At 32.4% G+C, this 17,222-nt stretch overlaps 2 protein-coding genes across 3 annotated transcripts; one reads left to right on the forward strand and one right to left on the reverse strand.

Moving 5' to 3' along the window:
* Positions 1 to 9,394: 9,394 nt before the first annotated feature.
* LOC114748853 (uncharacterized) lies at positions 9,395 to 12,028 on the forward strand. Of its 2 annotated transcripts, none has more exons than XM_028937312.1 (2): positions 9,395 to 9,710; positions 10,554 to 12,028. In XM_028937312.1, the coding sequence occupies exon 2, from the start codon at positions 10,575 to 10,577 to the stop codon at positions 11,649 to 11,651; it is 1,077 nt and encodes a 358-aa protein (XP_028793145.1). In that variant the 5' UTR covers positions 9,395 to 9,710; positions 10,554 to 10,574; the 3' UTR covers positions 11,652 to 12,028. The 2 variants fall into 2 exon arrangements, with proteins under 2 accessions (XP_028793145.1, XP_028793144.1); XM_028937311.1 differs by having other exon boundaries at positions 9,396 to 9,710; positions 10,551 to 12,028.
* A 3,283-nt stretch (positions 12,029 to 15,311) lies between these two features.
* Positions 15,312 to 16,193, reverse strand: LOC114748854 (clumping factor A-like). The gene has a single exon (XM_028937313.1). The coding sequence runs from the start codon at positions 16,191 to 16,193 to the stop codon at positions 15,312 to 15,314; it is 882 nt and encodes a 293-aa protein (XP_028793146.1).
* Between the last annotated feature and the right edge of the window lie 1,029 nt (positions 16,194 to 17,222).

The raw sequence follows: 17,222 nt of genomic DNA on the forward strand, positions 1-17,222 counted from the left end.
CCCTCACTTAGCTGATTATAGTTGAGGGAGTATCTATTAGGATAATTTAGAAAAAATTAATAAATATGAGAAATAGGTCTCATATTTAGTATCAAAATTAACTTAACAATTAGGTTATATATTAGAGATCAGAGGAGTAATATAATTATACTCAAGTTGTTCAAATATAATTATACTTATTATTATAATTTCAACAGGCTAGATTTAGAGTCTTAAAATGACGAATTTATTTTTCTTTTCTTTAAGAAGTTAGAATTACAATATCATTTTTATTTTATGCATCTATTAAAATAAAAATATTTAAAATATAAAAATTGATTTAATTTAAATCTAGATCACTCGAAATCAATTTGGACGGATCAGAGTGTGCTTTTAAGTTTTAAATTCCATGTTGAGCAATCATGGCAAGAGTGTGAAATGGGGATGGAGGGACAAGCAATTTGGGTTCTCCTCGGTCTTTTGGGTTATCGTCTATTTGTGTTTGTAATCGTTTGCGCTGTGTTTGGGCTGAATTTGGGCCGGAGACTGATATTTTCAGATTACCATTAAAGCCCAACGAACTGAACATGGGCTTTGATGACACTTTGATTACATATTTAAATTAGTCTACATCCCCCAACGGGAATTGGGTCTAGCGGAAGGGATTAGTCCTTCACAACGTGACGAACCAAGGTTCGAATTCTCGTTAGAAGAAGTGCCCACATTTAGTGTCTGACAGTACTTCAAATAGGATTGTCTCTAATAGGAGGATACCTGCGCTTTAGCAAAAAAAAAAATAGTCTACCTCCAACAAAACTGAATTTTATTCTGAACGATTTATCAGATATATAACATTACCTATAGTAAACCCAAAAAAAAAAAAGATATAACATTACCTATAGGCTGTAGCCCCATAAAGTGTTTCATTTATAGCCTAAAAAATGAAGCTGCAAATAATTATTTAAAGGGGAAATTCATGATCTTAACACGCAAACAATATTTTCAATAATTTTAATACGGAGAGTTTGATTTATTTTTTTTTAAAACCGCGTCAAAAATTCAAAATTTTACATCAGTTTATAAAAATCTTTTGGTTTTATGGGTATCATATTTAGAGGCATAGACACACGCGAGGTTGATTTTGTGGGCTACAAGCATTTTATTATCGGTGCAGCACAACACGCGCGGAAATGGTGGGAGGTTCTTTTTCCTTTTTTTTTTTTTAATACTATTTAAATTGTGACTTTGTGAGTCAAGAAAGTTGGAAAGACTATGCATATTGGGTAGTTGAAGGGAACAGAGTGTGAATTCAATATTTTTATTTTAATACTATTGCTGATTGCTGATTGGTTAATAGATGCGGTAATTGTTTAGTCTTTGGATAAGTCAATACCACCAACCCATCACCTCTTTGTAATTAAAAAAAGACCTCGGACGAGCGTATGTATCCCTCCAGGATCTTGCCTTTTTTGTTTCTTTTCGTTTTTTGTATTTGCCAGCGACTCTAGGGTCTTGTCATGTATTACTAGATCCTAAAAAAAATAAAAAGAACAAATATACTACTTCCGTTCTTTAATACTCCTCCGGTCCTAATTATAAGACCCAATTGACTTATTTGAGGAGATTAAGGAAGTAAGTTAAGTTGGTTATTTATAATAAATAAGTGTTGTTATTCCTAAAATATCCTTGCTAATTAAGTATATTGGCTAAAACTATCATTATTAGAAGGATTATCTTGGAAAAAAATACATAAATATAAGAGAGAAAATGGATTGGGTCTTATAATTAGGACCAAATAAAAAGTCAAATTGGGTCTTATAATAAGGACCGGAGGAGTATAAAAATTAATTAACTAATTTAAATATATTAAAAAAATTAGTTAAGCTTGTTATTTATAATAAATAGATATTGTGTTTTTTAAAATATCTTTACTAATCAAGTATATTAACTAGGACTATCATTACTACAAGGACTACCTTGAAAAAAAATAAATAAATATAGGAGATAAAATAGATTTGACTCTTATAATTAAGACTAAAATAAAAATCAAATTAGCTTTTATATTAAAGATCAGAAGCAGTATATTGTTTCTTTACCAGTACAGGAATAATCTCTTGAACTAAGCTTACAGCTAGCTTTGGCATGCCTCAATGAGCCTTCTACTATTCATTTCTTTAATCACTGATCGAACATGCAGCCTTGTAAACAGTGTCTGCCGCCGAACCAAGTTCTCCAAAGTTTCCCAAGAAGACGACGCACAAGTAAAGAAACTAACAATACTAACACTCGACGTAAAATAATTAACATTGCTGTGAACACACACACACGCGACCCTTGATATGTCCGAATAGTGAGAGCGCCAAATGGCAGGCTTCTAGGTACCTTCGACCCTTCTCCCTGCCTTTGGCATTTGGGCTTTATTCATTATCTTTGTTTTTTTTAAGTCATACGTATATTTTTACTGAAAACAATCATATTCGAGACATTATCAGGTATTAAATATAGATATCTTTTTTAACTAAGATTCGAATATTGATTTATCATGTTGTGAGAAATTAATCCATTCTACTAGACCTAACCTTACATTGTTTATTGTCATTGTTATTTTGTGATGATGAGTTTGCACGCCTTGGTTGTTTGAAGTTTAATTTGGCAAAACCAAGTTTGTTTCGCAGAACGAAGCTTCGTATTCATCGTCAAGCGCTTTGTTTTTACTGGGGATGTAATACTGACAATGAAGTAGAAGAGAGAGAAAGATGGACAGCGAAAATATGTACCGTGACAGTTTCGTGGATTCATATGCGCATATTTATCGATCGATAGCTGTTTGGCAGTATGAAGAAGGGATATTCTCTTTGAATATACCGTGTTTTCAAAAGCCAAACCAAAGCGAAGGAAAGTGAAATGCGACTATAACACATTATTCACGTAGAAATACACAATTAATCCTGAGGAATATAAACACTGTATTTTTGAAGGTACAAAATATATAATGGATCATGTTAACAATAAGTCATAAAACATATGATTTATTGTTGATTGTACTTTTGTTAAATTAAGGGGGACGTATATTTTTAATGAAGCTGAATATTTGAGATTAAATGCATATCACTGGGGAGATCCAGGTTGGAAAGAAACAAGAGTATGATCTTCACAGAAAAAACAAAATACTAACAATCACAGTGCACTTCCTTTTGCGTATCTTTACTTTCTGGGAACCAATCCACACCCCACAAATTCAACCCCCCTCCTTTCCTTCTTCTTTTTTTTTAATAAAAAAATTGTTTTAATTAAAGATTACAGAGTTAATCTGTGCATTAGAAACTATAGAAGCAAAATCCTCATTGCATCACACAAATTAACGAACCCATATAATTGATTTGACTTACAATAGTTTTTTATATATGAGTTAGTTGACTAATTTGCATATGTTAAAAAAATTAGTTAAATTAGTTATTTATAATAAATAAATATTGTATTTCTTAAAATATCATTTTTAATTATGTGTATTAACTAAAAGTCGAGAACTACTATTTAATGAAACTTTTAACATGTATAACTACCAGAATAACTATCTTAAAAAAATACTCCTCCGGTCCTTAATATAGGACCCAATTGTTGAGTTGGTTTTGGTCATAAATATAAGACTCATTTCTCATATTTATCAGTTTTTTCTAAATTACCTCTATGGATACTCCCTCAACCACAATCAAAGAGAAGAGGAAGATGGGATATTAAAAAAGATGATTATGGTGTTTTAGGAAAAATGTGTCACTTTTCTTATAATTAACCAACTTACCTAACTTCCTTAATCTAATTAAATTAGTTAAATTGGTCTTATATTAAGGACTGAAAGAGTAAATAAACATGAAAAACAGAATGAATTAGTATCATATATTTATAATCAAATTGAATATGAAACTAGTTTTGAAGTGGTAATTCAGTTAGATTGACAAATATAAATGTTTTTAAGGTTAACTCAAGTAGCAACTCACACACTACTCTTTTTTCAAACGAGAGATTGCGAAATCTAATTCTAAAATAATTGTGTGGTGGGTATGTGTGGACGTATATGTTCCTCTTTTTATGGAAAAAAAAGAAAAAGAACCAAGTTTGAAGTAAATTTGAAAAAAAAAACAAATATTATGAAACTCGAGATCAATCACACTGTTTTCCATCTTCATGTACTTTTCATATATACTACTGTGATCATAATTAAACGACGGCTCCTACATATTTTAAGCACATTGGAAGAAAATTTAGTATAAAAGACAATAAATTAATTTTGCTCCAATGAAAATCCATTCAGTAGATAATTGCCCCCTCCCAAGATGGGCAATTATCTCTTTTAACTATTGTAACATAGTACGCTGCCTTTCCGAAGAACATCGAGCTTAACTGAGTTATATGTACCATTTAATAATATTTGTTTTAATTTAATTATTCTGGATAACGACCTTAAAAAATTGTGGATAGCCAAGATCGGATTCCAAAGACTGCATGTCACTGCACCGAAGACATTAGGGTATAACCTTAATTTTAGGAGAATGCTACCCCCTCAGTTCGATTTTTAATTAACAAATATACCTACCTTTTCAATTATCAAGAAAAGTGTTACAAGTGAGTACTTTTAACATATTTATTAGAATAAAGAAAAACTCTAAAACTCATTAGCTATATTTAAAATTTTAACTATACTTGTATTAAACATGCGTACTTTAAAAATTAAGTAACATATACCAACATTTAATAGGGATAAAAGGAAAAACTAGGAACACAAATTTAATAACATTTATCTTATAATTATGATAAAAAAGTGTCTTTCTAATTTATAAATAAGACTAGAGTGGTAAGTTAATTTAGCTACAGCTTAAAAGTCTTTCTACATATGACATGACGTATATATTAATTGTGAAATAGTTGTTTAGATATAGAAATTGGAGTTGGCAGAGAAAAGAAAAAGATGTGGAAATTGGAGATCATGTGGTGTCCAAACGACATTATGGTAGAAATATGGAATGACTTGATCGTTGTAACATTTATTACAACGAGTGTGCGATACGCAATTGGCCAATTTGCATGCGGCAACAAATATTACACAATTTGTATAAAAAAAATATTGCTAATTTCCGTTTTTAATATAAAAACTAATTTAATTTTTAATTTGATCTTAAAAATCAGATTTTAATTTATTTTTTTTCTTATATTTATCTATTTTTTAAAAATAATTCTTATAATAGTTGCACATGTTAAGTATTTTATCATATGGTAGTTTTAGTTAATATGCACGATTAGTAAGGGTATTTTAGAAAAAATAACACCTATTTATTACAAATAATTAACTTAACAAATTTTTTTAATTTATTCAAATTAATCAATTAGTTTTTATATTAAGGATTAAATGTGGTACATAATTTCATGTTAAAAATGGATAATCTTGTTAATCTTCTTTCTTTGGTTTTTTATCATGCGGTAACAAGTAATCCCTCTTTGATATATTTTTTTTCAAGATTAATTTACTTGATCCTTAATATAAAAGTTTGTTTGACTTTTATTTTGATCATAATTATTAAGCTCAAAACTACTTTCTCTCTCTCATATTTATTCATTTTTTCTTAAAGTAGTCATTGTGATAATTATAGTTCTAATTAATAGAGATATTTTAGGAAAGACAACACATATTTATTACAAATAAATAACTTAATCAGTTTTTTTAATCTATTCAAATTAGTTACTAGCTTTTATATTAAAGACCAGAAGTAGTATATATTAGTGACCCTAAATCTATTTTTTTTTTTTAATCATAGATATGTCCTCGTGTTGTTCTAATGATTGAAATGAATATATCAATAAAAGATAGACAAATATCTAACGCAAAATATAGGTCGATACGGTCATACAGAAAAAGAATTCATGGGTGATGGGACCTAGCATGTGAGACTTAGACATACACAGAGCGTGAGATTATAACCGGTCAATAATATCAAGCTGTCGTTTCTTCCGCTTTTTCCCCGGAAAGAAATGCACATTTATTAGTTTGACTTGTTCTTACTAAAATAAAAATATTAAAAAATATCAAATTAAATGTAGAATATCTGAAATTCTCCTCTTGATTTAAAAATTGTAAAAATTAAAATTAAAAACTTACATCTGTTTTTTTATTAAAATTTTATAATATTCTTTTTCCATTTTTTTAAATTGTGTTTATTAAAATTTTTTCCCTCTTCACTCCCCTCCAATTCCCTCATATCTCACACCATGTCAGATCTTTCCGATTTGATTCATTTTTTTCTTCTTATGCTTGTTCCTTTTTAAAAATTTAGATTGCGCGTATAATAATTTAAAATGTTCAGATTTAATATTTTAAAAATATTACTGAGATATGATAATTAAAATTCACATAAACAAATAAATATATATTTATCTTAATAAACATTTTTTTATATGTAATAACTCGAGCACTAATTATATTTCTTACAAAAAAAATCCACGCTTAACAAAAAAGCTTAAAGATTGTGATTGATGTCATTGTGCTATGATATATATCTTAACAGAGAAAATAAACACAGGAAAAAAAAAAAAAGAAGAAGAAGAGGACGAAAATCAGTTTGAATCAAACATCCATTGAGGCAAAGGACGACAACCAAAATGTTGCGGCGTGGTGATTGGTGAATGCTGATATTGGGAGGAGCACTGACAATTAATGATTTGATTTAGAAGATGATGATCCAAATAATTCATTACTGGTAATTATTGATCTTCATTATTTTCCATAACTGATCGAACCATCAGATAACTGAATTATTAACTCGAACGCACGCTTGACATTTTCTGCTAAGCAAATACTCACATTGTACGATCTACCCAATAATCTCGACCTTCTATTTTTGTTTTCAAAATTATCAAAACAACTAATTCAATTCAGGATTAAAAAAAAAACTAAATTATTGAGAATTACTATAAAATATACTCCTCCGATTCTTAATATAGAATCTAATTCTTGAGTTGGTTTTGGTCCTAAATATAAGACCCATTTCTTATATTTATCAATTTTTTCTAAATTACCCCTATGAATACTCCTTCAACTATGATCAAGTAGAAGAGGGAGGTGGAGTATTAAGAAAGATAATTATGGTGTTTTAGGAAAAATGTGTCACTTTTCTTATAATTAACTAATTTACCTAACTTCCTTAATCTAATCAAATTAGTTAAATGAATCTTATATTAAGGACCGGAAGAGTACAAATCTAGGTTCCCAGTGATTGGGTAAAAAAAGAAAGAAAGAAATTTGTAAATATCGTGATCGTAGATATATATTTGCGACTTGTTCGCATGAGTGACTAAACTGGAAGTTAATGACACGGCTAGACTAGATGATGCCAAGTCAAAGGGGACAGAAACCTCATATGATTGGAAAGAATACTCAAATTTGACGACTCAAGTCTTGAATGTTGCTAGCTAGCATCTCCATGTTCAGTCAGTTCAAAAGCCATGAAACTTTCAACTTTTTCAAATTTTCAATTTGCCTTTTTAGCGCTTTACAGAGTATTACCATGTTCTGTCTTATGATATGACCAAGTCCACGATTTTATTTTTCTCCCAAAAGGGAAATCACACACAATAAAAATATCAAACTTTTAACATGCTCCAAGGGTTGTTTTATCGGGTAAAAATTTAAATTTAGCCTTTTCAAGGATCGCATATCCAATAGTTTATAAGGATGTTTGAATAAAAATCAAATCATAATTTTATAAGTAATTTTTTATGTGAAAAAAATTTTATCTCGATTTATATAAAAATATTTTTTAAAAATACTTTTGAGGCATTCAATACCCCTATATTTATAGTAGTATTACCTCTTATTCTTAATATAAGATTTTGTTTAACTTTTATTTTGGTCCTAAATATAAGACTTCAATTTATTTTATCTCTAATATTTATTTTTTTAAGATAATCATTCTAATAATAATAGTTACAAACAATATACTTAGTTGGTAAGGATATTTTATGAAAGATAACACATATTTATTATAAATAACTAACTTAATTTATTTTCTTGATCTATTCAAATTAGTCAATTAACTTTTATATTTAAGACCAGAAATAATATTTATCAATGAAAAACAGGTAAAAAGATAGCCGTTGGAGGGAAAAAGGACAAGTTAGATAACTGCATTAACAGAAAACAGCGTTAATATATATATATTTTGTTCCTTTTAACTAGAAGAAACCGACTCCCGTTGATTATTAGAGATATCGATTTCATCGCAATTATCCTCTACGATCTCTAGCACGGAAACGAGTGTAGTCCAGCAATAACAGCCTCGGGTTTCGATATCATCCGAAGACTACCGATTTTTCCATACTCCATCCGCTCCTTGTTTCTTGTTATTTCTTATCATAGGATCTAATTTTTAAATGGATTTGTCTTTTTTATAAGATTTTTTTTAAATTTGTCTGAATATTTAATACAATATTACCTATTTTACTCTTAATTTAATATATCTAATATATTCTCTCTCTTTATTTATTTCACTATTACTCTCTTACATTCATCTATTTATATATAGAGGTATATTTGGAAAAAAAACTGTCTTTGCTACATACTATCTCCGGTTCTAATTATAAGAATTAGCTGACTAATTTGAGGAGATTAAGAAAAAAGTTAATTTAGTTATTTGTAACAATATGTGTTGTCTTTCCTAAAATATCATTACTAATCAAGTGTATTGGCTAGAATTACTATTGTTAAAAGGATTACTTTAAAAAAAATGTATAAATATGAAAAACAAAATAGATTGAGATATTATTATTTAGGATCAAAATAAAAATTAAATAAGGTCATAGTATTAATTATTTTTAACTAATTTTAATTATTTTCCTAAATCATACTACCTCCGGTCCTTAATATAAGATCCTGTTTAAATTTTATTTTGGTCCTAGATATAAGACCCAATCCACTTTGTCTCTTATATTTATACGTTTTTTCCAAGATAGCCCTTCTAACAATGATAGTTTTAGTCAATACACTTGATTAGCAAGAATATTTTAGAAAAAACAAGACATATTTAAGACAAATAACTAATTCAACTTATTTTTTTAATTTTTTCAAATTAATCAACTTACTCTTATAATTAAGATCGTAACTAGATTTTAAAAAAGATCCTACAAGAGCAGTAGTGTAATCAATGGCTTGGCCACGTGAGACAAATCCTTCGGTGAGACAGTAATCACCCTCCCTAGACTTTTCTATGTCGTACAATTTTCTGCGTTATTTTTTTTCCTCGAAGACGGCAAAAAAGTTTGCATTTTGTAGGATTTCCTCCCAATTTCGTCACTTCATTTTGGGACATACCATACTCGGCATCCCTCCGCTGCTCTGCACATAAATACCCCTCCTCGGAATCCATTCTTTGTAAAGGGGTATCCGGTGAAGGAGGGGAAAACCCACCAAACGGCTATTATTGACGTTACCAGGTTGAGAGAAACACAGAGAGACAGAGAAACCCGGAGAGAGAGAGAGAGAGAGATAGACAGACAGGGCCTCAAACGTTCGTGGCTTTGTCTGTTTTTCTACCCATTTGCCTTATTGTCTCTGCAATTTGTCTCCTTGGTTTCATGTTCTTCGGGTTCATCTGTTCTTCCCTGTCATCTTTAGTTTGAAGGGCTTCGTAGGAGAAGCAGAGAGGAGAGGAACAGAACACAATTGTTCGCGCGCTCTTTGTGGTCAGGTTTGTGTTTCTTCGTTTGCTTCACGATTGGGTTTTCTTTCTGGTTAATGTCTCTCCACTACCATGAAATTCTGGGTTTGTTTAGTCTTTGGGTATCTTCAGTTTTGTTGCGTTGTTAATATAAAATGGACTCGAAGAATTCCTATCGGGTTTCACGCGTCCCAATTGTTAATGCTATTTTCATTTTTAAATTTTTGAGTTAGTTTTATGTCTGCTTCTCTTTCGACTTTCACAACCTAACTCAGTTTTGATAATCAATGTTTTTCTTTCGTCATGGGATATTTCGTGCGATTTCAGTTCGTCCAACTACCCCCATGGCCCCATCTCTCTCCCTCGTCCTTAAACCAGTAAGTTCCAGCATGCTTTATCCTACGCATCTTGGAGATGTCAAACACGATCCAAATGTGTACTTGAACTTCTCGTTGATGGGTCTAGGATATTATCGATGATGGCCCGTCCATTAACAGTGTATTTTTAAATGAACAATTTCCGTCTCTGACCCTCTGGGATTTGAAGAGCATATTTTCTGTTTGGCATTTGAATAGTCTATATTGATTTTCAATAATGGATTCTTCCGCTACCCTGTGCCTTCTCTCTTTCTGGACTGAAAGGCACGTTTGCTTTGCAGAATTACAGTAGTTATAAACTTTGTTCTTGTTGTCTGTGTATGCGCCATTTTGAATCCCAATTCTCTGGTGTCCCACAAACTATTCCTTAATGAAAAAGTCGAGAAATGATGCTTTTTGTGACATAGTTGCAGATAACATTAGTCTGTCATTGTTCTATGACATTATGTGCGACCAAGCATGTGAATTGATTAGATTTCTGTTTACCGTGCAGCAGGAAACTCACTCAGCATTGAGTATGTCAAGGGTCGGGCGTGTTTTGCGGGCGTTGGACTTCAAGACTTGCATATTTTTCTTTGTTGTCATCCCACTAGGCATCTTTGGGATCTATTTACATGGGCAGAAGATCACATACTTTCTGAGACCACTTTGGGAATCTCCTCCAAAGCCCTTCGGTCAAATTCCTCACTATTATCATGAGAACGTATCGATGGAGAATCTTTGCAGACTTCATGGATGGGGAGTTCGTGAATCACCAAGACGAGTCTTTGATGCTGTTTTGTTCAACAATGAAGTCGATATGCTTACTATTCGTTGGAAGGAATTGTACCCATATGTGACAGAGTATATACTCCTGGAATCAAACTCAACCTTCACTGGATTGCCCAAGCCATTGTTTTTCTCAATCAATAGGGACAAGTTCGAGTTTGTTGAGTCCAGACTGACATATGGGGTTATTGGAGGGAGATTCAAGAAAGGAGAAAACCCTTTCATTGAAGAAGCATATCAAAGAGTTGCACTAGACCAGCTTCTGAGAATTGCAGGTATAGAAGATGATGATCTTCTGATAATGTCTGATGTTGATGAGATTCCTAGTGCTCATACCATTAATCTCTTGAGGTGGTGTGATGATATCCCCCAAGTTCTTCATCTTCAATTGAGGAACTACTTGTATTCTTTCGAGTTCTTCTTGGACAATGAAAGTTGGAGAGCATCAGTTCACAGATATCAGACGGGCAAGACAAGGTATGCTCACTATAGGCAATCTGATGTCCTCTTATCAGATGCTGGTTGGCATTGTAGCTTTTGTTTCCGCCATATCAGTGAGTTCATATTTAAGATGAAAGCTTACAGCCACACCGACCGGGTGAGGTTCGCGCACTACCTGAATCCTAGCCGGATACAGGACGTGATTTGCAAAGGGGCAGACCTATTTGATATGCTTCCTGAGGAGTACACATTCAAGGAGATCATTGGGAAGTTGGGGCCTATACCTCATTCTTATTCAGCAGTGCACCTTCCTGCATTTTTACTGAATAATGCAGAGAAATACGAGTATTTGTTGCCTGGAAACTGCAGGAGAGAAAGTGGCTGAGTTTGAAAACTCGAAATGTGGCTGCAAATCAGTGCCCTTTACGCCAGAAAGGAACTCCATTGAATGATTCAGGGCCGTGATGAGGTCAAGCACAAGGAAACTTGTATACCAAGGAACTCTACTTCATTGTTTAGCTCTGGAATTTTGGGAATATGACAGGAAGCGTATCTAATTTCAAAAACTGGGGTTACAAAATCTAAGCCATGTAAAGATGGAATCTGAGCTGTATAGCTCTTGCCTCTTTTTTGCAGTCCTTCTGTTTTGTACCTTGTCTTTGGGTATATTATAAACCCTAATTTGGTTAATTGCAGCATGGCAATTCCCAAGCTTTTCTGGTGGGACTTGTTTCTTCTTATTGTTATCTTTGCCCCATATTTCTGGCTCTGTAATTTTTGTTGGTTAAAACGGGAAAAAAAAAAAAACTTTGATGGATTCCAAGTCCAGAAGAGATAAATCATAAAAGGGACATACTTAAGTTTGATTAGTCAACTTGGGTAATACAATAAATGAGTAAAAAATGGTGAAAAGTGGTGTGTGGAGGGAGGATGGGGTTGACCTGATGAAGTTGGGAAATACAAGGAGGGCAGAATGACGTGTGGTACTGCAAGACTTTGCAAGAATCGAAACCTGGTGGGCCAACCAGACAAGACAAGAGAGGAAAGTGCCATAGTGGGACTTCGACTGTTTGAACCTTTTTTATTTTATTTAAATATTCATATATCAGTTTATGTATGTCGCCGTGTTTTTAACTTCAATTTTAATGCATTTTAATCATTTATATGTAGCATTTCAGGAAAAATTTTTTTTTAATAACTCCTAAAATTTTATAATGCAACTTAAATAATATCACAGATAGGGAAAGGAAGGGCATGGAGATAGAAGATTCCCAGTTCCCACCAAGTGACTGTCTCAATCTTGAATGCTCCGTTTAATTATTTTGTTGACTTTTCCAGGTCCAACCTTTCCATCTCCACTAAATCCCCCAGTTTCGATCATCCTGTTTCCATTTATCGCCTTCAATTGTTTGTAAATTCCACAACATAATTTTATTATACTTACACGAAATATGCCTCTTAATTAAATTTTGAAATTATGGATATTGGTTTTGTGAATAATATACTCTTAAAATTAATATTTATCCATCAATTTCAATATCAATATGTCGAAGCACGCAATTCTGGAGTCATGGATAGTGTGTAATCAAATTTCACACAATATATGAGTCTCACATCTCCTTTTTTTTTTTTTAATGGCTTGATAAAATTTAAACACATTTTTACTTTCAATATATGAGCTTCCTTACTAAGCTCTTGTGTTTGGTCCTTAATAGATAATGAAGTTCATAGTTGGAGCAATGAGACCCACAAAATTAAATTTTAAAAAGAAAATAAACATTTATGCCATATGTCACTCTTATATTAATCTTACTAGTCAATTGTAAGAATGATTATAATTAAATTATTTTTAAGCTCTAAATCTGTACCTTTCATTTTCCTGTACGATGATCATTTAATAATCCTCTTGGCTTGACCTGGTCGTGAGCTTCGATTTCTATCTTGGAAGGAATAGTCCTTGGTCCACAATCTATTTAGACTGCTTAAATTTATCTTTTTAATTAATGATTTTGATTTTTTTGGTTTGGTATTTTTAATTTAACTTATGCTTATGATTTAATGGTCGGAATTATTATTTTTATATTTAATATCAAAATATAAATATTTTAAACTAAAAAAGTTTAAATGACGGATAGGTTCAGAAAAAGGTTAACCAAAGAATGCAGTTAGGCCCATTCAACAGGAGTTAGTCGGTCTCTCCTGTATATATTTATTTTTCGCTAACTAGTCGTTCGGTTTAGTAAAAAAAACTAGTCTCTTATAATATAATAAATTAGGATTTAGATCCCTATTGAGAGAAATAAACATATTTAGTACTCCTCTGGTCCTTAATAAAGGACGTAATTGTGAGTTGATTTTAGTCTTAAATATAAGACCTATTTCTCATATTTATCAATTTTTCTAAATCACTCTTATGGATCTCCCTCAACTATAATTAGGTAAAAGAGGGAGTGAGGATATTAAAGAAAATGATTATGATATTTTAGGAAAAAAAAATGTCATATTTCTTATAATTAATTAACTTACCTAACTTTTTTAATTTAATCAGGTTAGTTAAATAGATTTTATATTACGGACCAGAAGAGTATTTGATAGTGCTTCAGAATTACTTCCAATAGAAGAATACAAGTAGTTAGCAAAAACTAAATATTTGGTTCCTATCCATATTTGGTGATGGATGGTTCTTCAATTTTTGACGTTATTTTGTTGGATAACATTATGCTTTTCAAACCAATCGTACTTTTTATAATCTACAAATATTAAATATTTTTTTATATATTTACAAAATTTTTGTTGCCGGGCATATATTTACCATAAATATTTTGCCATCATATATTTACAAGATTTTACTATATGCAAATTAACATATTGACATTGATTGATGAGGGCATATCTGGCAGATAATTACGGAGTCTCTTCTTTGCCTTTTTTTTCCGTTTTTTTTTTGGTAGCAAATTTGATATGAAACTCGACCCTTGAAAATTCAAAATTCAATAATTACGCGTCTTTCTCACCGTCCTAAATTATATGACCTCTTACGTGGAATCCATTTGCCGGTTTTCTCATACCTGGAAAGTGTCACCCGCTTCTTGTTTCAACATGTGCTGATAATTCAGTCCTGAAAATAACATTCTAAATATTAATTCTTTAATAATCGATTATATTTTTAAATGTTTCAATCAAAATAATACTCCACGTAAATTACAATCAATTCAATGATATAGATACAGACACACATATTTATATAGCCAGAGCATCCATAGTTGTTCTTTTGAAGTGATGACTCGAGTGAAGTGACATCATTTATAAAGTTTTTTTTATTTTTCTAGAATTTCGTTAAATGACGCTTCTTTTTAAATAAGTTCAAATCATAAATTGACGATCACGAAAACTTGCGCATACGCACATTTAAAAAAAAAAAATTCAGAATTACCTTATTTGTTAACTAAACATTTTCTTTTGACAGTATTAGAATAGCTTGAGGAAGTTCATTTTTTTTAACCAAAATTGGGGAAAGTTAATTTGACGACAAAAAGTCTCCAAAATTTACCTTAAGAACATTTCAAAGAGTAATCTGAAACATGAAACATATTTGAGAAATCAAAATAAGATTAGAACAGGACAAGTCTGAGCTTCACAGTGGGTCTTTACTAGTAAACGACGCGTCTTCTCCAAGTTGCAGACCCCCGCTCGCTTGACTTCACAAAACTAAACTCTCATTGACGCGTGATTGAGGGGGCTCCTTCATTTTCCACAAACAAATAAAAGCCCACATCTGTGTCAACTTTTTCGGTTCAATTCCTTCACTGTCAAGATCATTCAAAATATATTATTTTCAGATATTCCAAGCGTCTACCTCAAGCCCCTTAAAAATGCTGCGTTCATACATGAGGAGTATAATACAACGGCTTTTTACCACCAAGGGACCAAGTGAATAAACCAATCATGAAGGGCTTAGTGCCATTATAATTTTTAACTCTTGACTGATTATGTGTTCAAGCCATCTTGTCATACAGAATCCACAATGAATGATGAATTTAACGGGCTAGTCACTGTCCCATGCCTCATCTCCATCTTTTGGGCTTCTCTTATGGCTATAGTCATTTTCCCTCTTTTCATGCCCACTGACCCTCCAAGTGTGGCTAAACTCTTCCTCTGAATCTGAATGCCACATCCTGTTTTCTGAGTCAATGGCTATATCTTCGGATCCAGATTCTAAACTCATCGACCGTGGGTTTATATCAACTCTTCCAATCCCACCTTGCTTCCCTTTCATACTTTTTGGAACATCAAATCTATCCCAATTTTGGTCAGAGTCGTCACCACCAGCCCCATGATGCCTAACACCATTTCTATTGTCCCTCTTCGTGTGATATGCGTACTTGTCCCCACTATTGCTCTTGTAGTTACCACTGCCACTGAACTGTCCTGATGATTCATTTTCTTCCTCGTCAGACTCCCACATCGCATTGTCAAGATCGCTGAACGTACTTTCTGAATCGGAATCAACTATGCTTGAATTTTTCCTAAATTTACCTTCGTGTGTATTAAAACTTCCATTAACTTGGCTCCTGCCAAAATTACTTCTTTTTTCCTTCTCCGCCTTACTCGCCTTGAACCTGCCTTTAGCCTCGCTAGATTCATCAGAATTACTGTCTGGATCGGCAGGCCACTTCCCATCATAATCATCATCGTCGTCATCATCAGAGAATGTGTTGTTTTCAACATCACTATCACTAGCCTGCTGCTTAGCATGTGCAGTCTGTCGAAACCTTGAGCCTCTAATCTCACCATCATAATCATCATTTCCAGGGGCATCAAATTTTCTATATCTTCCTCCAAATTCTTCTCTGTTCCGGTACCTAATTCTGCCAAATTCTTCTTTTTCTTTTGCCTCTTCAGCCTCGTATTCTTTATGCAGCAGCATCTTCTATCTCAGCAATGAATCGGTCTAGCTCTTCCTGGTCACTATCCGTAGAAGGCTCTGGCTCTTCCAAATCTTGGACATTTTCTTTAGCCGACAGTTTGCCTTCATGAAAAACATAAGGGCTTCCTTCTTTCTTGTCAATAGCATTGAAGAATGTTGAAGCAACTCTCTGGATGCTGGCCATGGCAGTGGGATCCTCAGGATTTACACCCATCCGCCTGAGCTTCTGCTCTATTTGCTTTATGTTTAACTTTTGAGATTCAAGAGCTTGCTCAAATCTGGCCTTAAAAGAGCCTGCATGCGACAGACAAATATATTACTTATGCTAAAATCAAGTTCTTGCAGTAATGGAAATCACAATTAGCGACCATAATGGTGAACGGAAAAAAGGTGTTTATTACAGTAGACTTAGCAGTCTTTAGTCTCCTGACCACATTCGAACATGTCAATATGTTTATTAGTCAGCTACGTAAAATATCATCATTTCACTGGGGTAATTCTGTGGAGAGCTTTTCCTCTTTAAGAGGTTGAACTCTCTCCAGGAAAGAAAGCTCCATCTCTTGAGAAGTAGGGCTCTCCACAGAATTACCCTTTCAATTAAATTATTCCATGATAATCAATCAGCAGCATACTATCCTAGGCACCTATTTGGTTCAAGTAAAGGATGGTTTAAAAACTAGCTGCTTTTGCCGCTACATTTATTAAGAAACTTCTTTCATATTGACTATCTTATCATCACAAACACTAAAAATTAGGCAAGCATCATGGCTTTTCCAGGGTAATGATCAATGCTAATTTACTGCATATTGTTCAATAATGTCAATCCTAAAGCAAATAATTCATACTCGTGGAGCCAACCTCTTGGCAACTTAAGCAATGCAGAAAAATCATCATCTCTAATGTAATAGGTAGGGACATAATTAAACATGACAAAATAGGGTGGTATTGCTCAAATAGTAAATAAATATACAAAATATTGCAAACCTACCTTCCTCTTTGTAAGGGTGTTAATGGGTATCAAATTTTGGG

The sequence above is a fragment of the Neltuma alba genome, unplaced genomic scaffold (genome assembly GCF_004799145.2).
Source record: "Neltuma alba isolate B1F8T4 unplaced genomic scaffold, ASM479914v2 tig00005834_pilon, whole genome shotgun sequence".
NCBI classification, from domain to species: domain Eukaryota; kingdom Viridiplantae; phylum Streptophyta; class Magnoliopsida; order Fabales; family Fabaceae; genus Neltuma; species Neltuma alba.

What these genes read in the sequence shown, in the direction of transcription:
- LOC114748853 (XM_028937312.1), top strand. Translation starts at nt 10,575, where the DNA reads ATGTCAAGGGTCGGGCGTGTTTTGCGGGCGTTGGACTTCAAGACTTGC.
- LOC114748854 (XM_028937313.1), bottom strand. Translation starts at nt 16,193, where the DNA reads ATGCTGCTGCATAAAGAATACGAGGCTGAAGAGGCAAAAGAAAAAGAA.